The sequence below is a fragment of the Penicillium pulvis genome, assembly GCF_028828015.1.
Source record: "Penicillium pulvis strain IBT 33274 chromosome Unknown contig_23_segment0_segment0, whole genome shotgun sequence".
Lineage (NCBI taxonomy): Eukaryota > Fungi > Ascomycota > Eurotiomycetes > Eurotiales > Aspergillaceae > Penicillium > Penicillium pulvis.
In genome coordinates this window covers 4,581,936-4,603,970 of record NW_026643075.1, presented here as the reverse complement: position 1 = coordinate 4,603,970, position 22,035 = coordinate 4,581,936, and the positions used below count along the sequence as shown (strand labels likewise).

Sequence of the window (22,035 nt, the reverse complement as noted above, 5' to 3'; positions counted from 1 at the left end):
TCGAGATCGCAAACACTCATCATGGGTCTTAACCGTGGTCTAACTTGGGCTCTGCTCAGCACTTTGATGCTAGAGCCAGTCTTCGGAATGCCAAATTTCTCTCACTTGTTTGGACGAGACACCGCATCGACAACCACCACAGCGGCCGACGCGGCAACCACCTGTAATGGCCGCACGGAGTACTGCACGCGCTCCTACTCAAATATTACCTTCATAGGCTCGCATGATTCAGCCTTCGTTGGGTCTCTCCCGCAGCAGAACCAAGACATCGATATTACCGCCCAGCTAGACATGGGTATCCGGTATCTACAGGCTCAAACACACAAGTCACTGTTCGACGACAAGATCATAGAGCTGTGCCACACGTCCTGTCTTCTCGAAGACGCAGGAACACTTAAGGCATACCTTACTACTATCAAGGGCTGGCTTGATGATAACCCCAATGAAGTGGTGACAATTCTTTTGACGAATGGCGACTCGTTGGATATCTCTCTTTTCGGCAGCACGTTCGTCAGCGCCGGAATTGATAGCTACGCGTTCGTTCCCTCGTCTGAGCCCTTGGCTTACGCCGATTGGCCTACTTTAGGTGATCTGATTGACAGTGGAAAGAGACTGATCGCGTTTTTGGGTTAGTTTGCTTCCTTTGTTTTCTTTGTTTTGAGTCGAGCAGCAAAAACCTAACACATGTTCAGATTACGGCGCCGATACCAGTACGGTAGACTACATTCTGGATGAATTCGCATACTACTTCGAAACACCTTACGATGTAACAGACGCGACCTTCTCAAACTGCAGCATCGATCGACCTGCCGGTGCCTCCGCTTCGGGTCGTATGTACCTCGTTAATCACTACCTAGATCGGGATATTCTGGGCATTGATATCCCGGACCGTGATGCAGCAGCCACTACGAATGCCGCGTCTGGAGGCGGCAGTCTTGGAGCACAGGCAAAAGAGTGTGAGGCGCTGTATGACCACGCGCCGAATGTAATGTTGGCAGACTTTGTGGATAAAGGAGAGGTTATTGAGGCACAGAATGATTTGAATGGGTTTAGCTCGTAAATTACTTAGTACACCCATCTAGGCAGGTGGTATAGCATCATACAGTCTGGTGAGACAAGTAGATAGTCACGATTGCAATGAGAATTATTCGGAAATTGGATGCGATTACAGCGGCATAGAAGCGCTGCAGTTCATTTCAAGAACATGTCTCAAAAAGCTTGATTCGAACCACCCTCATTTCAGTCCGCTGCTTATGTTACTAATAGACCCTACTATACCACTTGCTGTATCACTCGGCAAGAATGTGGTTTGAATAGTGGAGAAGCTATCCTATTTTCAATCTGATTGTCTGCTAAGGGCCCGGTAGCGACCTGGCCTAGTACCTACCTGAGCATCTACTGCAAACTACAATCTGAGGACAAGAAACCAATTTATCCTATATATTAAGTTATACATGAAGCAAACATGAAATAAAAGCCCAATTTCCAAGCATATCTTTCAATGAGTCGTGACTGAAGTATGTCACTGTATGCGGTTATGTAATTGAGATTAACTCTCTAATACAAATGTGTAGGCATCATGTGTCTATGTCAAATGAACATCGTGCTGAGTCTTTCACAGGGAAGCTCATGCTTCTACTTCCACCTGCACCTCTCGTTCTAAATCGGACCGCATTGTCAGCAAGCATTTTTAGCCACGTTTGACGGAATACATACCCCAGATCTTATTTGCGGAAGCTACAATAATCTCAGCCTTCGCCAATAGCTTTGCAGCATATCTCTCTGCCTCTGTCGGGTAGAGTTGGTTCTTCTGCGTCTTGCGGGCGTTTACCTAAAACGAATCTCCTGTCAGCATTCTGACACAACCGAAGACAAGATAGTGGTGGAGCAGCATACCATCATAAGGACAGGCACCAGGTCCTTCGGATCAGCCTCAGCTAAGGCACGCAGATTTCGAAATCCATTTTCCCTTAATAAGCGTGCAGTCCAACTCTGGACAAAAGTCACCTGCGCCATCTCAAGTAGGTCAGCACGAGCACCCGCTTCAAGTCGATCGCGCATGTGATCCAGCACAGCGGCTAACATGCCCCAGTTCATGCGCTGGCAAAATTTGACAATGCCAGCCGCGAAGCCGTGACATTGTTGCGCTAATGTCTGGACCGTTCCGCGGGGGATGCGGTACCGCTGAGCAATCGTTGCTAAGGGGATTTCGTTGCTTAGGTCGCGGAGCTGAAAGGCTGTATACGCGCGTCGGTAGATACGCGCTTTCTGGATCTGTTCCGGAGTTACTTCTTTCAATGATGCTCCGGATTTGACCCTTTGGTTGTTAATTTGGAGTTCAAGTAAGGATACGGGTAGTAAGACTCACATTGTATTGACGAAGCCTGGCTGAACACCGACATATTGCAATGCGCGAATGCCGCTCTCGTCCAATTGGTCGAGTTTATCGCGAAATATTTGCCAGTCGATTGGGGTGCTCATGGCTACCTGCAGCGGGGTGAAAATGTAGAAAATGTGCATGTCGCCATCCATCACGAAGGCCTGAAGAGCTTTCTTGAGCTCCTCGTGTACAGATAATCCATCCTCGGGAGCGAATGCCGAGGCTACAATGGCTTGGCCTAGCAGAGTTGCTTCATATGCCTCATCTTCTTTCAAAGCCAAGAGCTCTTCGTCGATCAATTCTTTTAGAGCCGAATTCATGATGCTATATGCAAGTTTCTTGTCGAGGGTACGGTACAGCAGCGTACATCGTACGTATTCCTTGATTGCCTCGCAACCGGATACTAAGCCCGTTGCGATGGCTTCTAGCAAGGCTCGTTTCAGACCTCGTTTTTCAGGGACAAGGGAGCTTTCGATGGCAGGCATATCGGCATCCAATAGGTCACATACGGCTTCTAGGTCAGCCTTGACACATATCAAGTATGTCTCACCAGCATCGTCTTTCCCTTTGCGCCCAGCCCGTCCACACATTTGCCGCAACATCGCAGGGCCGACCAACTCTCGGCCCATCCGGGCTCCATTGATGATGACCCGTCGGGCGGGGAGGTTCACTCCAGCAGCAAGGCTACATGTGGCGATGAGTACCTTGAGCACACCTGAATCATAGGCCGCTGCAATCAGTTCCCGTTCTTCGATTGTCATTCCAGCATGATGAAACCCTGTGCCCTTAATGACTGTATTTTCGAGAACAGGGTCTAGCCCACATGTGAGGCTTCTAAGATCGGCAAGCAAATCGAGTCGCTTGTTCAGCTCTTCCTTGTCCTCTGCATGGGGCATAGCTTCGCCGATTGTCGCGGCATTAATCTGGCATGCATTGCGGCTTCCACAGAAAACCAAAGCTCCGTAGCCCGCCGAAGCAGTTTCCACAGCCAGTGCTACCATGGCGTTGGTCGCGGCATTGCCAAGCTCTTTGTAGGTTGAGGGCTCAATAATTCTATGGGGCGGGATTGACTCAGGCACTGACGTCGAAGCCAATTTCGTGGCTGTCTGAAACAGTTGCCTGGATGTTGCAGCTGGATAAATCGTATTTTCATACACCAAGTATTCATCAATGGGGACTGGTCGGTATGTTGAGATGAAAAACCTGGCATTCATCCATTCGGCCAACATTTCAGTATTCGACAGCGTGGCACTCATTCCCACAATCTGGATATCTTGCTGCAATAGGAGCAACTTGGTAACCATGAGCTCCAACAGATATCCACGGTGTTCATCATCAAGCATGTGCAACTCATCGAGTACGACCACTGCTAAATTCCCAATGCTGCACTCCTCGATCGCAGTATTGATTAATGAGTTTGCCTGTTGAAATTGCATCAGACAAGTTCTATTGTGAATCCAAAGATGTCAGCCATACCTTCTCAATCGTACATATCGCAATGTCAGTATCAGCCCAAGTATTAGTGGTCCGACTACCACCAAAGAATCCCGTAACGCGGATTTGTTTCGACGGGTTTTTCCATCGCTTACGAGTGAAGCTCGAATCATCTTCATCTTCATCTGGGACATTCTTCTCCACACCTTGGACGATTCGACGCATCCACTTAAGCTTTTCTTGGACCAAAGCCACATACGGCAAGACTAAAATAGCTTTGCGTTCGGGATTCTCAATGATACGCTTCAACAACAATACATCTGCCACCATGGACTTCCCGCCCCCAGTGGGGGCAGTATAGACCAAGTGTCGCTCACCGGAGAGCAGACCCCGAGCTAACAAACATGATGCCTGCCAAGCATAGATGCTGGTGACGCCCAGAGCCGAAAAATTAGCCGTGAGCGCTGCAGGAAGTCCGTACTTTGGGTTGGATAGCGAAAGCAAAGGGTTCTGAGTCGACCTCGGAGGTGCGATAGAGGCCTTGTGTAGCTCATCCTCTTGGCCCGTTATGTCTGCGCCCGGACCTGTGCGGATCTTGCTGGCGGTAAATCTATTTGGAGGGGCCTCCAAGGCGGCTCGAGCGGACTCCAACGGGGTGGATTCGATATCCAATTCACCATGTGGTTGGTACCGAGGTATCGGGAGAGCTCTCACCTCAGATTCTGTGTTGGTAGTCTCTAACTCGGTGGAAGGCCTTTTGTGACCTGCCAATTGCGCTGCATGGTATTGTTGTCGGCGCGCAACGTCCATCGAGGTCTCAAACCCGTGAGACTTCATCGACATGACTTCGACGTCATGGGTGCTGAAGTCCAAGAACCACTCAAGGATGACTTACAAGACTACTTTGTTGAGTCAAAATTTAACTTCCTTCTTTCACTGTTGTTTCTACGCGACCACCGCGTTTGGGTCGCACTTGACACCTGAGGCCTCCAGTCGTGATCCGTGTTACGTAATCAATAAGCTGGTTCCTGATCGGATGTAAGGACCAATTCAATCCCATTCGCGGAATCTGGGCAAAGGGACGTGACGCTACTCCTTGCCCAAATTAAACCCAATCACGGTACAAAGGTACATGGTGCATAGACTGGAAAGCCGGCATGACCAACAAGTCATGTTCAGTGGAGTGTAGTGTGATGGGTCGTCTGACAATCTCTCCGAAAAGCGGTGCTGCCTAGGTGAAATGGGTAAATAGATAGATAAACTTGAACAGTGCACATTTGAACCTTTAACAACTACGATATTCTGTAAATTTGCATCAGACTGTTGCCTATAGGCCTACAGGCAGATTCTGGAACAAATTGTGGTGGGCTTGCGCACGCCTGGATCCCGGTCGGGTGGAGGCCCCAGATACAGATGTCCTGAAGAGTGCGTAATAGAAACAAAATGGTGACGAATCCAACTTTTTCTCCGATACAAAACAGTTGAAGTTGACTCCTTTCTCACAGGAGTACGGTTATGTATTGTAGGACAAAATTCGCCATGTGTACAACTACTCAGGTAGCTATCCAGGACCGTTACATGTTAAGTACCGAGAGCGTTTGGGAACCAAATGATGGTCCCCACTATACCTAGGAACACGGCCTCCTATAGGCGAGTAATTAATATGCAGATCCGCAGACTGGAATTTGGTTAATTGTGCCAGGTGCTTGTCAGGAATGTGAGATATCCATGGACATCCCGCAGTCTGGGGGGTCTTGAGATCCATCAGGGGACCAGGGTGTAGATAAGTAGGGGTACAGCGTGATGACTTATGTTTATACTTAGAATTGAGATATCTCCAGAACTACTGTATTTGTCGATGGATTTGTTATGGGAAGCAACGTGCGCAACTTACAGGAAATCAAGTGGAGAAGTGGTCGTGTGTTAGAATTTGAATAGCATATTCTTGGATATATATCCCCTGATCCGATAGCGGTCAAAAAATGATAAACTGCAGGTCCCATGAAAAAATCCTACCAAGTTGTTCAAGAATTTCCAAGGCTTACAGCAAATAATCATAATTTGATTTTTTATTTTATTTTTTATTTTTCTACAGATACGAAAATTCGAGTATAAAAATCTGGATAGACATTTTGGTCTATAACCAGGTATTTCAAGTGAAGTTCCGATATAGGTTCAAGGGTTGGTGCGGCACGTTCTGAGCTTAGACCTATGCAAGGTGGCGACGCGCAACAGCCGCCGGGAGCAAATCATCCTCGGCCAACTGCGGGCAGCTCTCGGCGCGTTGGATCGTCATTGGACCAACTGGGCGGTAGAAGTTTAAATTACCTAGGGAGTTTGAGCCCAGCTTTTTACCTGGTTTTCTCATTTTCATCATTTTCATTTTTCGTGTTTTCGTGGGGTTCGGGTCTAACAAACTTTCCCTTGCGTCGATTCATAGATATGCTTTTTATTTTGGGACGCAAGAAGAATCCTGGCGACTCATCTGCCGCAGCATGCAATACTCATTAAATAGTCTCTTTTTCGCCCCCCCCGGATTCTGTCCTATCATGCACGCGCCGGGGCCACATCAGTTCTCCCAGTTTTATCTCTATAGAATATAAAACTCCGAGTCATGCTGAACATCCGACTATTAAAAGATTTGATCAATATGAACTTGAGCCCTCGCTTACGGGGAGAGACAGGTGTAACAAAGAACGGCGAAAACGCCCCGGTTCTGGCCAGGTCACCCATTTTGGGGAGAAAAGTGAGGAAGTGTACCCAAGGTACCGTTCCGGTACAGTAATATTTCCGCAGGGATCGTGGATGGAGCTGTGGAGTCCGGCTACTAGTGCCCTTTTCCTCAACCACGCTGCGTTTACCACAACCTGACGCTTTCCGATATCATGAATACTGGCCGTTCGATCCGAGCCAGTCTTCATTGGAGATTCCTGTAAGGTTCCACCCCGATATGAATCGGTATGGGAAAGTAACGGACAGAACTTGCAAAGTACCCTCGCACAACATGATTTCGAATGTAGGAATCGACACAAGATCGGAGAGGCCCTGGCGGTCTCTGTTTGAAGAGCCGTGCATTATTAGCTAGTTCTTTTTTTCTCTTCTCCCGCCATACGGTAACGTGGATGGGTTATTATTTCCCACTATAATCTTCCATTCCCCCCATCTATCTTCCCATACGCGCCTTTTGTGCTGTACCGTGACAACATTCCTAATCGGCATTACAAGAGTTTCATCACTCTGGACCGTTGCCGGCCCGTTTTTTATGGGTTTGTCAGTCTCGTTTTCACTCTCATCCGTATTAATCCATGGATATTATGATCCCCCCTTAAGAATAGTAATCCAAATCGAAACAAGAAACCGAAGCATAAATGATGAAGCCTCATATGTGAATCATTCCAAGTCGATCAGCAGGGATCTCGTTTAAATGGACCAATGATGATGAACATTTTTAATTTAGGTGACCATCATTTTGGGAAGCAATCGGATCGAGGAGTTTCCCTTGGTTCCAATGTCCTGAGGATCCGTCATATTAACATATCGGGACTAGGGGCCAGCACGCTCGGGATCCTCGACGCTTTTTTCCTTTCCACATCATCAGTTCCTTTCTTCCCCATTTTCTCTCTTCACGTCTTCTATAATATCCACTTGGGAGCTTCCCTACATCGTGGGTTGTCTTTCTTTCTACCTTCCTTTTCCCGGGTGGCTGCGCGCTTGTTTTGTTTCGCCCGGTAGCGCTTCTTCTATTTCCCCTTCGCCCATTTCGCGCTTCCAGATCTTTCGCCTCTCGTCATTCTTCTTTCTTCCCCCTCCCTTCCCTCCAAGATTGAATACAGTATCCTGTTTCTTCTTTCTATATTCTACTTTGTAATCTGGAGACCGTGGTATGTATCTTTCGTTTTCTTGATTTTCATGTTTCCATTCTCGTGTTCGACGGGTTTTATAGCGACTAGTGTCCCTCTTTCCCCCCATCAAATCCCCTATCATTGAATTTGGGCCTTCACTGGGTGGACCACCTTGATATCTGCTGCCCCGTCCGCCCTTCTTCTTTTCCACCCCTGCAGTGAATCAGCATCAGATCTGACACACTTTCTTTTTCTTCCTTTCCCATATCTTTTTCCATTCCACCCCAAACCTGTCGTGTTCGTGCCCACCCCTTTCGGGTTCCATATCATTTGTCCACTTTCCCATTTTCCCACTTTACCCGTTCCTGTGAGATTTTCGCCCCCCGCGGGCCCTAGTGTTTCCACACTACCAACCCACACTATCCACGTACATGCATCGCGCCACTTTTCATCCTTGAAGCTTTTTTCACCCAACTGACACCACCCAGCATCTTAAATCTATTTTCACGTGTCTCTGGTCTTCAACTCTACTGTCTAGGCTTCCATCTCTCATCATTTGTTGCATGCCTGCCTTGGATGACTAAGGGTCGTTCTCGATGACCAGCAACTCTCCGGAGGAAGTGGCCGATCCGGCCAGCGCCTCCGCCGCGGCCCCTTATGGCACGCGATCGAGAGGCCGCAACGCCCCTCGGCCCAACTACGCGGAAGACCGAGACATAGAAATGGAGTATGAACCGGCACTTCCCAAAAATGCCAAGCGGACTAGCGGCGTGGGCCTGAATAACATCACCAACGGCTCCAAATCAGATAGTGAAAAGGCCTCGCCTACTCAATCACGCAAGACTCTGACCAATGGCACGGCGGCTAATGGCAATGCAAATCCAAATGTCAATGCAATCCCCAAGGAGTCAATTCCAGGCACCTCATCATTTTCCTCACGACCAGAAGAGAATGGATCGGCATTGAGGAAGCGGAAGCAACCCGCAAGCACTCCCAATTCAGGTTCCACTGGAAATCCCGCGAAAAAGATCTTCACGTCCGCCCCCGGAGATCCTGACGGCGGTTATTTTACCAATATGGTCAGCTTCGAGGCAACTACTCCATATCTCAAAGATGGTCAATTAAAAGCAGATGATGGCACTACGTTTGCTGTCAATGGTTAGTTTCCCCGCTCTTGTGCATGTTTTTCATTCAATTCTATTTTCATCTACGAAGATGGAGCCAAATCATTAACAGCATGCAGATCATGTTTATTTAATTTGTGAGCCTCCGGGCGAGCCTTATTATTTGGCTCGGATCATGGAATTCTTGCCATCCAAGACCAAGGGTGACGGTGTTATTGAAGCGTTGAGAGTGAACTGGTACTACCGTCCACGAGACATTCAACGACACAGCCCTGACACGCGATTTGTGTTTGCGTCCATGCATTCGGATACCTGTCCGCTTTCTTCGCTACGTGGGAAATGTGAAATCCGCCACGTTTCAGAAATTGACGATATGAATGCATACAAGAAGACTCGCGACTCCTTCTGGTACGACAAGATGTTTGATCGATACATCCACCGTCTGTACGATGTAATCCCGACAAAGGATGTGATCAACGTGCCTGCAAATGTGAAGAAAGTCCTTGATGATCGCTGGAAGTTTATATTGGTCGAAATGGGCAAAGGAAAGGAGCTGACAGGCGCTGTCAAGACATGCAAGCGATGCCGTCAATTCGCGGCAAATTCCGAGTCAGTCGACTGTGCCGTCTGCGACTCGACTTATCACATGCACTGTGTTCGACCTGCCCTGACCAAGAAACCGGCTCGAGGATTCGCCTGGGCCTGTGCCGCTTGTAGCCGTGCTCAAGAGCGTAAGCTAGAAGCGAGAAACACACCGCACATGGGTGAGGCTCGACCAGATGGCGAAGATGAGATTATCGAGGAGGAAGAGGAGGAGCACCATGCCAATGGAGTGGCGAACGGGACTGGCACTAGCACCCCAGGCGCAGCCGAGGACTCTATGCCGAAGCCCGAAACAGCGGAACAGATGGCACAGGCGAAGATGTGGCCTTACCGCTACCTGGGTATTCATTGCCGAGTGGAGGACGCTTTGGACTACGATGATCGGATTTATCCTCGTGCAAGTTCCCGCCTTGGACCGCGACACCAAGCAGTTGTGAACCCTTGGCCCGGACGCACTGTCGAATATGTGAAGCCTCCGTTATTGAAAAAGAAGGCCGTCAAGGTAGCGGGTGGACGGAATGTCATGAAGCTTACTAAGGAATCTCAGGCGGCGCTGGATGCCGCGAAGATCGACCGCGCCACCCGACCGAAATGGGTCCAAGACGAACCCCCAGGCTATATCACACGCGGTGAAGATGAACCTGTGACAGTCAACGGAAAACAAGTGCGCACCGCCGAGCCTTTATTCATAATGCCGACAGCTGAACAAATTCCCTCTCGTGGAGAAGATGATGCACCAGGCGCTCACTTGAGCGACATGGAGCGAGAGAAGTTCATCGATGATTATATGCGTCAAGCGAAGGAGCTGGCTCCTGAACTCGGAGTTGAGAAGTATTGCACCAACTTCTTGGATAAGGCTCTGGGGCTTCTGTACTCCGAGAGCTTCAACGTCGAGGCAGCACTCGCCAAGCTGAAGAAGGTTAACAAATACAAGGATCTCAATGAGCCTCATCTCCGACCGGAGGAGCTGAAGGCTTTTGAACAAGGTGTACAAAAATACGGATCCGAGTGGCGCAACATCGCAAAACATGTTAAAACGGTCCATATATTCCACATTGTTCGGTTCTATTATATGTGGAAGAAGACTCCTCAGGGAAGAAAGATTTGGGGTAGCTACGAAGGGAGGCGCGGTAAAAAGGAGGTCAGAAGACAGAGCGTTATCTCATCGAAACTGGTTGACGATGTCGCCGATGATCACGATGACTCTGCCTTCGACAACGATAAAGCAGTGGTGCAGAAGAAGGGATTCCAGTGTAAATTTTGCTCGACACGACACTCTCGACAATGGCGACGCGCTCCTCTTGTGCCACCTGGGACTGTTGTTCCTTCCGACCCCTCAGCGAAGAAGGACAAAGGACCTATGCTGACTGTAGCTCTTTGCCTTCGGTGCGCCCTCCTGTGGCGAAAGTACAGCATTCAATACGAGGATGTCGATGAACTCGGCAAGAGAATTGCAACTAGTGGAAACAAGTCTTGGAGACGACGAATTGACGAGGAATTGCTGGCTCAGCTAATCTTAGCTACCGAGACCCCATTCACCATTAACAGTACCACGGCTGCTACCGCAACCTCAATGGGCATTGCTGTGGATAGCAACCCGCAACTGCAACACGAAAACAAGCTCGACCCGTCCAAGAAGAAGCCAATTCGTCCAGATATCCCGAGCACCGCGACTTCTACAGCAACATCGTCAGTGGAGCCAATGCCGCCAAAGAAGAAGCCTGGAATCGAGAAGATTTCCGAGGGTCCTCCGATTGTCCCTGATCCGCCCAGAGCAAAGACTCTCCCATGTGCCGTTTGTAACAAGGTCGAACCAATTGGAGAGGAGCACCTTTCCTGCCGTGATTGTCGTCTGACTGTTCATCGCAATTGTTATGGAGTGCAAGGCTCCCGGGCCGGTAGCAAGTGGCTTTGCGATATGTGTTCTAATGACCGCAGTCCTTCGATCTCAACCACCTACGAATGTGTGCTCTGTCCTGTGTCCTGGACCGAGCATGAACTCATGGAGACCACCAAGAACACCAGCCGTAAGAAGTCAGATCGCGACAAGGAGAAAGAACGACTGGAGAAGGAAATGGTTGTGGAGGCTATCAAGCTATATCGCCAGCGACAGGAGGCAGTCGGCAAGCCTACCGGACCTCGGGAGCCTTTGAAGCGAACCGCTGGTAACAACTGGGCCCACGTTCTGTGTTCTCTGTGGACTCCAGAGGTCAAGTTTGGAGATGCGAAGGAGCTAGAGCCTGCGGAGGGATTCGGCTCCATTCCCAAGGATCGGTGGCGGCAGGTGTGCAAGATCTGCAAGACCTCTAAGGGTGCCTGCGTTAGCTGTCACTTTGCCGGATGCAATGCTAATTTCCATGTTGGCTGTGCTTTCCAAGCGCAGTACCGATTTGGTCTTGATGTCACGCCCGTCAAGGGCTCACGGAAGGACAATGCCCAAACCATCAAACTTGGTGCTGAGGTTGGTGCAGCTACACCGGTTTTCTACTGTCCTAACCACACCGTGCCGCCGACGCTCCACGACCTTGGCGAATTGACTGGACAGGATGGTCTCAATGCCCTCCAACTGTTTGCTCAAACGTATAAGCAGGCCGATCTTACACTCACTGGCACGTCTAGAAAGGCAGCATACGTACAGCAATCGGTTGCGGCTCCACAGCCTTATGCAACCAACACTGCATACCGCCGAGCTTCCACCAGTAATGGGCAGCTTCCAACACCCAAGGATGTCCAGAAGCCACAGCCGATGCCTAGCGAGCCTGCACCGGATGAGATGGATATTGACTCGGAGGAACGTCCTGCACCCCGATCGATTTCTGGCGTGACGGCCGCAACAACTACCCGGAAGTGTGTTCGCTGTGCGAGCGATTTCAGCCCCAGATGGTGGCCGACCGCTCGGAACCACCGAGGACCCTTGTCGAATGGAGCAAGCGCGAGTTTCCCAATGTTTGCAAATGGCTCTCCGTTTGCACATGCCAATGGAGATTCGGAGCCGACATATGAATGTCACAAATGTCATTTGAAGAACCCCCCGGCCGCAGATCCTGTGCCAGAACCCCGACCCTCACCTTATCCTCCCGTCCAGGCTCCTGCTCCAGTTCCGGCACCACCTCCGGCACCAGCTCCATCTCAGCCTCAAGCTCAACCTCCGCGTCCCATGATCCCGAGCATGGGTGCCCCTCATCAGTTTGTGCAGCATGGCCATCCTCCGCCTCCTCCAAGCAGTGTTCTGGGGCGGCCTATCCCCCCAGCGCACTCCCACCCGCACGGTGCTCATCCAGGATACCCGCCGCGATACGAGCAACGTCCACCATCAAATGATCCTAGCTTACGCAATGGCATGTCACCTCGTGCCTATCCTGCTGCGCCTCAGCCTCCGCCCCCACATCACATGGGCAACTACCCTCCAGCTCATCCTTCCAACCATCACCCTCCAGCTCCGTCTCCGTCGCATTATCCTCCTGGACCTCCCGGGCCACCAACGCAAGCCTATACAGCTCACCAGAGCCCATATGGCCCGATGCCAGCGCGCTCACCTCACCTGTCACAACCTCCTCCACGCTCATATGCAGCATCTGCATCTCCTCCCATTGTGCAGGCAACGATCAACCGATCTCCGCAAACCTCGTTGAGTGCGCTGAATGGCGGACCACCGCCGCGTATGTACTCTGTCGACCGTGGCATGGGTGCACCATCTCACTCGCCGCCAGTTGCTCAAGCTCGTCTTGATCCGCGGGGACCTACGCCACCCATTAGGCCCGAGAACACACCTCCATCGCACATGGGACCCACGAGCGCGAGTCGACACTCGGGGGTAAACGGTACAAGTGCGGGATCAGGCGCAAGCGCAAGTCCATCACTGAAGAACCTCCTCTCTTGATAACGGACTCTATCACGTTTTTCTTCCTCTTAATGATTGGGTTGAGGTCCCATAATTGTATGATAGCTATGTCTTTCTTTACTTCCTGTTTCATTGCATATGCGCGGTCTCGAGGAATGAAAACGTATTCGAGGTATTTGCCTCCACTGCATGTCTCGAGTTCAGGCCCTCCAGTGGGTGGGATGGGTGCTGTATCTAGGCTGTTTGCTTCTCTTTACCTCACGACTTCGTTTCCTTTGACCTCTTTCTTTCATTTTCCTTTCCTTTCTCATTTTCTTTATTCTCTTATTTATTTGTGGAATCTCGGCGTCTCGATTACGGAAAAGCTGCGGAGTCGTATGGTTGCGCACTATGGAAGGAATCGTATCGATGGATTGCATGGAGTAGGCTGGACTTTGATGATTTACATTCCCCCTGTGTTCACGGTTAGAAGAATTGATTGCATTGCTATACTATTACACTGTTGCGAGTTGGTAAATGCTAAGATATCAGACATGATTTGTGCGTAGGAGGCCATCTTGGACTTCGAGTAATATCTAGTTGTAAAGAGTCAAATGAGTAGGTATTCGGTGATGGGGGTAGTGGTGCGTACACCTGTTATCAGGGGGCTCGACAGCGTCAGCTGTTTTTTTACTTTTTTTATTTTTTATATATATAAAAAATACATAGCAAGATCTTGACACGCTGAATTCCAAGTCCGATTTCCTCAAATCCAATGTTAATGTTGATCAGGAAGTCCAAGATGATTAACAATTTCGTATAGCCGAACGAAAAAGGTTGGTGAGACATCCGATTATCAATCATTCTTTTCACCCTTTAGATATAGAACCAACCTCGGTAAGCTTCCCAATGCCGATTAACCGCATCAGACCTCAATAGTGGAACAAGATGCATAGAAAATGGTAATCCAGTGGATCACATCAGCTGACAAATGCAAGCTTAATCCACCGTATTCTGCACGCAATCAATTCCTGCTTTAAAGAAGCTCCCCACTCTTAAGCGGGGACAAGCATTATAAGAAAAAGAAAAAACGCATCATCCCTTGCTTCCAAGCCAAGAGAAATCTCACCCCTTACACCTAAAATCATACCATATCTTATTCCTCAAAATGTCGACGATGCGCGCGATCGGTACGTGCCCCACTTCAACCCCTCCTCATCTACATCATACACATCATGCGAGACACGAAATCAAATTTGAGGAAACCTGACGCGAAATGAGAGTCAACAATGATCATGCCATGTCTCCATTGCATTCTTAGCTAGTCCGCCGCAGTCTACAGGCTAACGCTTATCCGTGTATAGGTGTGAAGGGCGGCAAAGGCCCCGCCACTTCCCTCTTCGTAGATGAAATCGCCAAGCCGGTCCCTGTGCCCGGGCAGGCACTCGTCAAAATCAAGGCCTTCGGATTGAACCGAATGGACTTGCTGCAGCGCGAGGGACTGTATCCTCTCCCACCGCAGGCGCCTTCCACTCTCGGTGTTGAGTTTTCAGGTGTTGTGGAGGGGCTTGGAGGCGATGGAGCTTGTGATTTCAAGGCCGGGGATGAGGTCTTTGGACTTGCATACGGAGGTACGTCATCCTCTCTAAGGTCCAATGGGCTTGTTTTGTTTTTGTGTATTCCACTGTTGGGGACTGGTTGCTGATTGTGAGTAGGTGCTTACGCGGAGTACATTGTTGTGTCGACTAAGATGCTGGTCCATAAGCCAGCTCATCTGTCATGGGAAGTCGCAGCTGGTATCCCAGAGGTATGTTTTGGCGCTTGTTCCTACAACTATGGCCGAACACCGTGCTGACGCCCGCTAGACCTGGATCACTGCTTCGCAGGCTCTCTTCCTGATTGGCGACTTCCAAGCTGGCCAATCCGTACTGTGGCACGCCGGAGCTTCATCGGTTTCCATCTCGGGCATTCAGCTCGCCAAGGCCGAGGGCGCCAAAGCCATTTATGCCACAGCAGGATCACAGGAGAAGTGCGACTTCCTGGAGAAGGAGCTGGGAGTGACCAAGGCGTTTAACTACAAGACCCAGGATTGGGCCGCAGAGATTCTCAAGGCTACGGACGGCGCAGGTGTCAATTTGACCGTTGATTTTATCGGAGCCACTTACTTCCAGGGCAATTTGGATGTGGCCGCGCGCGATGGTCGCGTGGTGCTGTTGGGTCTGATGGGTGGAGGCAAGTTGCCCGACGGGGTGAACATTGCGCCTTTGTTGTTTAAGCGGATCCGGGTGGAGGGAAGTACCTTGCGTAGCCGGGATGTTGAATATCAGCAGAAGCTGAGGGATACCCTGGTGTCACATGCGCTGCCCCGATTTGAGGACGGAACGTTCAAGGTATTTGTGGAAAAGGTGCTGCCTTTTGAGCAAATTATGGAGGCGCACCAATTGCTGGAGAGCAACACCACTAAGGGAAAGATCATCTGTGTGATTTGAGTAAAGTCAAATTTCCCAGGGTGTCCAAAGTACAAAAAGAACGGGGCGGGAAGTTAGTTCTAGGAAGTTAAAGGAAATGAACAAGCATTGCCCCCAATGATCGAGATCGACCATGAACGGTAGTCTTCCCCGCTTTGAAGAGGCGAAAGGCAAAAAAAGAAAAACCTAGAGATCAAAGAAACTAAGACCAGATTGGTAAAGAGGGAGTCAATGAGATCAGAAATGATGAAACTTTGGAACCGATCGGATCGCACTGCAATCTCTCTCTTTCAGCGCCCGACGGACTCCCCGGAGCCTCGACGGGATCCTGCAGGCTTCAAGCCAATGAGAGAGCGTAGAGTCCCCGCGACAAGGCTTACCTAAGGGCGGTGGGCCTTCTAGAAAAAAAAAAAATTCACCGCAAATAAAGAAGAGGCGTCATGTGGGATCCACCGTGATCGAGGCTCTGGGATTCTCTGCCCGAAAAAAAGGGAAAAAAAAAAAAAAAAAAGGAAATTACAGGCGAGAATGAAAATGAAAAATAGAGATATAGCGTAATGATATAGAGGACGAAGATAGAAGATATACACAGGGATTATAACGTGAAAAAGTCAAAGGTTGCACCAGGATCATCCCGTGCCGCCCCCTCTTCTGTGTGGTCGCTCTCTCAGACCCGGTTTCTTCTGGAAGGAAAGAAGCCCTCTTCCCCATTTTTCCCTTTCCCTTTCCTGATCCACTTGGCATCATGTCGTCCTAATCTCCCCTCTTTACCCCCTTATACACTTCATCTCCTTTCACCACTCACGTGCCGTCATCTGTGGCGTCCATTTTCCCTTCGCCGTACACCCCCGGCCCTGAACGACACGCGCAATCTGACGTTGGGGGTTGTCTCGGAACGTGCAGTCCGCCAACGCGACTCGGGATTGCTGCAGGACACAACTGCATTGTTCGCTTTCTAGAGCCCTTCTAGTCGTCTTCTAGTCGTTCTTTCTGTCAATCGGAGGGGGTTCTTCTTTTCTTGGGTCGCTCCTTCTACCCATACGACTGTATCGAATTCCTCGACTCTCTCGCCGCTCGTTCTTTTCCCTTCTCGTCCACCCCTCCACCCCCTTCCTACACTACGTCCCTGAGACTCGACAATCCTGACCCGTGATCTCCTCACACCGATTTTATTACCTGTCCATTTTCTTTGATCCCATCCAATCTTCAGCCTTTCTTACTCGTGCTCTTCCCCCGTCCGGTGAGCCATATGCAAACCAGACTAGGTCGGGTTTCTTCACTTTCCTTTTCTCTGATTTCCTGGTTGCTTTCTTGTGACGCCGGTGGCATTACCAACTCTCTGTAATATGATGGTGGACCGTGTGGAATGCTCGGGCGTCTATATCGACGACCGGGTTCGGTCGGAGCGATGGGTGCGCCGGAATTCCATCGCAACGTCGACCATCTCCGAAGCGTCATCCTTTACCGTGCCCGAAGAGCCTGAGGCGCTACAGGCCGATGTAGAACAATTACTAGACGTCTGCAAGAAGAGTATGTCCCCCGCCACCCTCGAATTCGTGTCGCGTCGCTTGGGTGAAAATCGGCTAACATGCTTTAAGTCTACCTTTGCCAGAGCGGAGCTTCCTTTGCGACAAAATTGGCTGAACTCAGCGACCGTTCAGGCAGCGATTGCACCCCAATATTTGCCTTTTTTGGTATCGACTTTGGTGGCGACGAATTAAATGTCGCCCGTCGAAAGGCCAGTCGGGCCTCATGGATGGATAATGGGCCGCCTTCGCCAGGCTCTATTCAACGCACTTTCACATTCTCCTCCCACAATGACGAAGCCGCCGGCCTTGGGCTGCTCTCCGGTGTTTCGAACGATATCCAAGTCCAGGACGGCCCCAACCTGGTCATTCCAGTCGCCATCCTGCGGGATTCGAGCGCAGAGCCGGACGCCCCTGCGGATTCGACGAGCGACCCGCAACCTCGGAATCCGGTGACATTGGAACACAAGCAGATCGCTCGATGCCTCGACGCCGGCGCTATCGACGTCCTGACCACCCCGCTCGATCGGTCCCGCATTCAAGGATTGGTAGTGCATGCGTATCGCACCCGTCGCTCGGCGCAGAAAGATATGTCGCGGTTTTTGGCCAGAAAGAAGCTACGCAAGTTGTCTTGGGTGGGTGTGCATGATGAAGAACCATATTCATACCTACGGGAGGCAATGGTGGCAAAGCTGATGAAGGGAATCTGCAATCCCGAGGAGATTGTCGATGAATTCCAGGAACGGGATCTCGATATCAAACCGGGACGGGAAGCCTTCATCAAAGAGCAGGTAGCCCAGTGGAACTTCTCCGCCCATGAATTCTCCGAGGATGAATTGGTCTATGCGGCGTGCCAAATGCTTCAACATGCCTTTAATCTTCCCGGGCTGGAACAGTGGTACTTGACATCAGGTGAACTCCAGACATTCCTACTTGCATGCCGTGCGGCCTACAATTCCTTTGTCCTTTATCACAACTTCCGGCACGCCATTGATGTGCTGCAGTCGGTCTTTACTTTCTTGCTTCGAATCGGGGCTTTGCCTCCCTACGGGCCTTTTGGCCTGTCTGTTGAAGAGAAATCTCCTATTGCCACTCTACTCTCTCCTTTTGATTCTCTTACTTTACTTATATCCGCTATTGGACATGACGTTGGCCACCCCGGCGTCAACAACTTTTTCCTTGTCAAACTCAACGCCCCCTTGGCACAATTATACAACGACAACTCCGTTCTCGAAGCATTCCACTGTGCAGCCTTTTCCCAGATCCTTCGCCGTCACTGGCCTGCTGCTTTCAAGGACAAGCAACTTCGAAAGCTGCTGATCAGCTCTATTCTGGCGACGGATATGGGCGTGCACCAAAAGTTCATGGAGCGGATGGGTTCTTTGCAGGAAAAATATTCCGAAAGCGACAAGACTGTTGATCTCTGGAAGCCCCAGGACGTCGAGATGTATAAAACACTTGTTTGTGGCCTATTGATCAAATGCGCTGACATCAGTAACGTCGCTCGACCGTGGGGTGTCGCCGAGAAATGGACTCAGATTCTGCAGGAGGAATTCGCCAATCAAGGCGAGATGGAGAAGGAAGTAGGCATGGAGACTGCGCTGTTTGGTGGGCCGCCGGAGTTGGGCAACATTTATAAGCTTGCAACCGGTCAGATTGGTTTCATGTCTATCTTTGCTCTTCCGCTTTTCGAGGGTGTCTCCGATCTTATGCCGCAGCTGCAATTCACTGCTGATTATATCCGCGACAACCAAAGCCAGTGGCAGCAACATGCCAACGATGAGTTGCGGCGGCGGGGTCTGTCGGTGGAGGGTCCCGTCTCTGAGGCGGTCTCTCCTCGCTCTACGAGCCCTGTCCGACCAACCACCTCTAACGATACTGTGAGAGCGTTGGCGGAATCAGAAGATATGCCCAGCGATCCCCCGTCGGGCTCATCAGAAGAGACGGTAATCCAAGATGGAGCCTACAACGAGAACAACATTGAGCCAGTTGTATCCCCAGACACCCCAGGTCCGCAGATTGAGATTACTGGAACTCCGATCGGCCCTGATATGTCGTCGCGAAAGTCCTCTAGTGCCATGCCAGATCTCTCATACTTTTCTCGTCCTGCCCCGGGGGCTCACTCGGCTCGGACTTCGCTTGCAGAATCGAGTGCCGCTCCAGCAGACCCGGCCGTTTTGGCTGCCGTGTATTATGCCAATACGGCGTCTAATCACGGCAGTGTCTCGTTGCCCACCGAGCGTGACAATGCTGCTGATTCTGCTGCCGAGCGACCGAGCAGCTCCCGTCAAGGCCCGCAGGGTTCCCAACACCACGCACACCACAGCTCTTCCGTTCGCACTTCTGGGCCATCTAGCTCCAACCGCAACAGCTGTACGCGTACCCAAAGCATCAGCGCTTACAGCAACAATATGACTCCTATTTCTCCCGCGACCAACGCTACCAGCTTTTTGGCAGTGGACAGCGGCGATGAGAGCAAACATCGTATATCTGATGATAGTTCTCCTCAGAGCGATGCTGGTGGTCCAGATGATAGCAGCACCAGGCCGAGCACCTCTTATGCTTCGCACTCGGGAGATCATGAAAGCAGCAGTTACAGTCCCGACCATAGCTCTGGCATCGCCCGATCAGAGGATGGCAAGGACTACAACGGTGCTCTTAATGGTAATACAAGCCATCCCCGGTCTACATCGGCCGGCGAGAGTACCAAGAACGAGCATCCTCAAGGGAACGGTGGTGACCAGAATGGGCATGGAATACGCCGGCTTCCGAAGAAACGCAGTCGACTACGTCTTGCTTTCTGGAAGCGTCGCAATCACCATCAACAGGAGGTCCACGGCGAGAGCTGATCCCTGCTTCCTTCGTTCCTTCTGGTTGTTTACCAGCTGTATTATGCAATCATGGTCTCATGAACAGTGCATTTTTGTAATGAGCGCTGATTTTCACGACTCGACCCTAGAATCCTTCGTTATATGCTGTGGTGGTATATCCAAACGCATATATTGGACTCCTCTGGTCTTCCTTTCCCTCCTATCTCCTACGATCCAAATGATATCAATGATGGAATTGTTGGCACGACCATGTTGGGCTCCGGCTCCGACACAAGATGCTGAATTCGATGGGCTTGTCTGATATGCACAGTCACAGACAAGCCCAGTGGATGTTTATACCGCACATTTTCTTTTCAAATGAAAGTGGACGACCGTCCAAAATATGGATCCGGCGCTGGCGGCTTGTTTTCTCTTCCGTTCTCTTTGCTTTCGCTTCTCCTTCTACTTCTTGGTACTTTGTACTTTGCATCGGGTCCCTGCAACCCGCTTCTCTATGTGATGATCATGGACACGCTCGACGTTTTGGGTTTTCTTTGTTTGGAGGCTACAATTGGCTTTTGGGTGGTCATTTTAGAACTTGGATCCGGGGCTGGTGGCGTTGATTGTTCTGAGGCCCTTCTACGCTTATGGGATCTGAGATAGTAACCTGTATTCTTTCTATCCTTTCCCAATATATGTCTATATTGTACTGAATATCTACCTTCATTCATGATTGCTTGTAGACGAACCATTTTACAAAGTACAATATATGCTCAATTCAGAGGACTCAAGGCTACTTGATCATTCGACCAGCCCAGGTGTCACACGCAGTCCTCACATTTCTCTTTCTTCTCCCCGGCATCCTGCTCTTCATTCTTCTCCTTCTCTCCTTCCTTCTTCTCTGCCTGCTGCTTCAAAGCCCGATCTGTGTGCCCGAGATCTCTGTCGGGGGCAATAACATTCCTCACAAGAGACTTAAGAGCCTTGACCTCTGCAGAACAAAATTCATTAGCACAAAACCATCGAAGCTTAGAAACAGATGTTATATGCTTGGGTAGAATAAGCATGCATGGTAGTAAGCAGAACATACCCGGGAATCCCCCATCCCTCTTCCGATCCCACAGAATAAGTTCTTGCGTCTTGACCTCCCCTCCATCTGCTACTGTCGCTTTTTCAGCATGCCAGATCGTCACTGTAAAGACTCCACCTGTCATAGGAACAAGTGCTACTTCGCCGAGGTCGGTACCAAAAGTTGAGAGAAGTTCTTGGGCGAACTATAACATCGTTAGCCTCTCTATGTTTGTTCATCATTCAAGGTATATCAGGCGTATATCTCCAGCCACACATCAAAATATAGCTGAAACACAAGCTCTGACACGGCAGAGTCAAATAGACCTGATTTCGAATGATACAGCAAGATCAACCTTGAAGAGAGCAAGGGAAGAAAACGAAGATGGAATGTAAGTACATACATAAGCAGCCCGCAACATCCACCGACACTGCGTACAGAATTTGATAGAGATACGAGGAAGATGCACTCGTTCCAGGGTTGTTAGTCCAGCCTCCGCAGCAGGCTTCGTCTGCTTAGCAGCTCCTGTAGCTGCTGAGTTATCGACTGTGGCCGTTGGTTCAGTCATGGTGGTTCAGAGTTGACGACTCAAGAAGGGTGTGATTGATAAGAGGAAGAGGAAGAGTGGAGCGGCGGTATAAAAGTCCGGATGAAATTATGGACTCTTGAACAGTCTTGAGTCGAATTTATTCGGGTTCGCTGCTTGAAGACTGGTATAGTTGATGATACCAAGCGATGAATTCGGTGGTGGGATGATGTCAGCGGGATTGCCTGATTCGGCTCTGCACTGCATCTCGGGTCCTGACAGTAACAGGGTTGTAGAGTTGATGCTATGCACGATAGTCTACTTACATGATTACATGAGGCTGAAATGGATTTGGGGTCCAGAATGTGTTGGAAACTGTATTTAAGGTATGTTACTTGAATTTCGAATTTTTGGACTTGTGCCTGTACTGGGC

At 50.1% G+C, this 22,035-nt stretch overlaps 6 protein-coding genes across 6 annotated transcripts; 4 read left to right on the top strand and 2 right to left on the bottom strand.

Moving 5' to 3' along the window:
* Nucleotides 1-21: 21 nt before the first annotated feature.
* Nucleotides 22-1,060, top strand: N7503_006012 (uncharacterized protein; the record flags this gene model as incomplete). The annotated part of the gene is made up of 2 exons (XM_057065559.1): nt 22-628; nt 693-1,060. The coding sequence occupies 2 exons, from the start codon at nt 22-24 to the stop codon at nt 1,058-1,060; spliced, it is 975 nt and encodes a 324-aa protein (XP_056923302.1).
* A 567-nt stretch (nt 1,061-1,627) lies between these two features.
* Nucleotides 1,628-4,657, bottom strand: N7503_006011 (DEAD/DEAH box helicase; the record flags this gene model as incomplete). Its single annotated transcript, XM_057065558.1, has 5 exons — nt 1,628-1,659; nt 1,717-1,831; nt 1,897-2,317; nt 2,369-3,801; nt 3,857-4,657. 5 exons carry the CDS (start codon nt 4,655-4,657, stop codon nt 1,628-1,630), a joined length of 2,802 nt encoding a protein of 933 aa, XP_056923301.1.
* Nucleotides 4,658-7,456: 2,799 nt separating this feature from the next.
* N7503_006010 (DNA-binding E3 ubiquitin-protein ligase SNT2) lies at nt 7,457-13,486 on the top strand. The gene is made up of 2 exons (XM_057065557.1): nt 7,457-8,814; nt 8,900-13,486. The coding sequence occupies exons 1-2, from the start codon at nt 8,253-8,255 to the stop codon at nt 13,261-13,263; spliced, it is 4,926 nt and encodes a 1,641-aa protein (XP_056923300.1). The 5' UTR covers nt 7,457-8,252; the 3' UTR covers nt 13,264-13,486.
* Nucleotides 13,487-14,371: 885 nt separating this feature from the next.
* N7503_006009 (NAD(P)H-quinone oxidoreductase) lies at nt 14,372-15,692 on the top strand (the record flags this gene model as incomplete). The annotated part of the gene is made up of 4 exons (XM_057065556.1): nt 14,372-14,393; nt 14,568-14,834; nt 14,919-15,010; nt 15,069-15,692. The coding sequence occupies 4 exons, from the start codon at nt 14,372-14,374 to the stop codon at nt 15,690-15,692; spliced, it is 1,005 nt and encodes a 334-aa protein (XP_056923299.1).
* A 676-nt stretch (nt 15,693-16,368) lies between these two features.
* Nucleotides 16,369-20,046, top strand: pdeB (3',5'-cyclic-nucleotide phosphodiesterase PDE2; the record flags this gene model as incomplete). Its single annotated transcript, XM_057065555.1, has 2 exons — nt 16,369-17,201; nt 17,270-20,046. Exons 1-2 carry the CDS (start codon nt 17,018-17,020, stop codon nt 20,044-20,046), a joined length of 2,961 nt encoding a protein of 986 aa, XP_056923298.1. The 5' UTR covers nt 16,369-17,017.
* A 782-nt stretch (nt 20,047-20,828) lies between these two features.
* N7503_006007 (Rdx family protein) lies at nt 20,829-21,644 on the bottom strand (the record flags this gene model as incomplete). Its single annotated transcript, XM_057065554.1, has 3 exons — nt 20,829-20,998; nt 21,098-21,281; nt 21,480-21,644. 3 exons carry the CDS (start codon nt 21,642-21,644, stop codon nt 20,829-20,831), a joined length of 519 nt encoding a protein of 172 aa, XP_056923297.1.
* Between the last annotated feature and the right edge of the window lie 391 nt (nt 21,645-22,035).

Coding starts and splice junctions, on each gene's coding strand:
- N7503_006010 (XM_057065557.1), top strand. CDS start 8,253: ATGACCAGCAACTCTCCGGAGGAAGTGGCCGATCCGGCCAGCGCCTCC. Junction 8,815..8,899: donor CACTACGTTTGCTGTCAATG/GTTAGTTTCCCC, acceptor AACAGCATGCAG/ATCATGTTTATTTAATTTGT.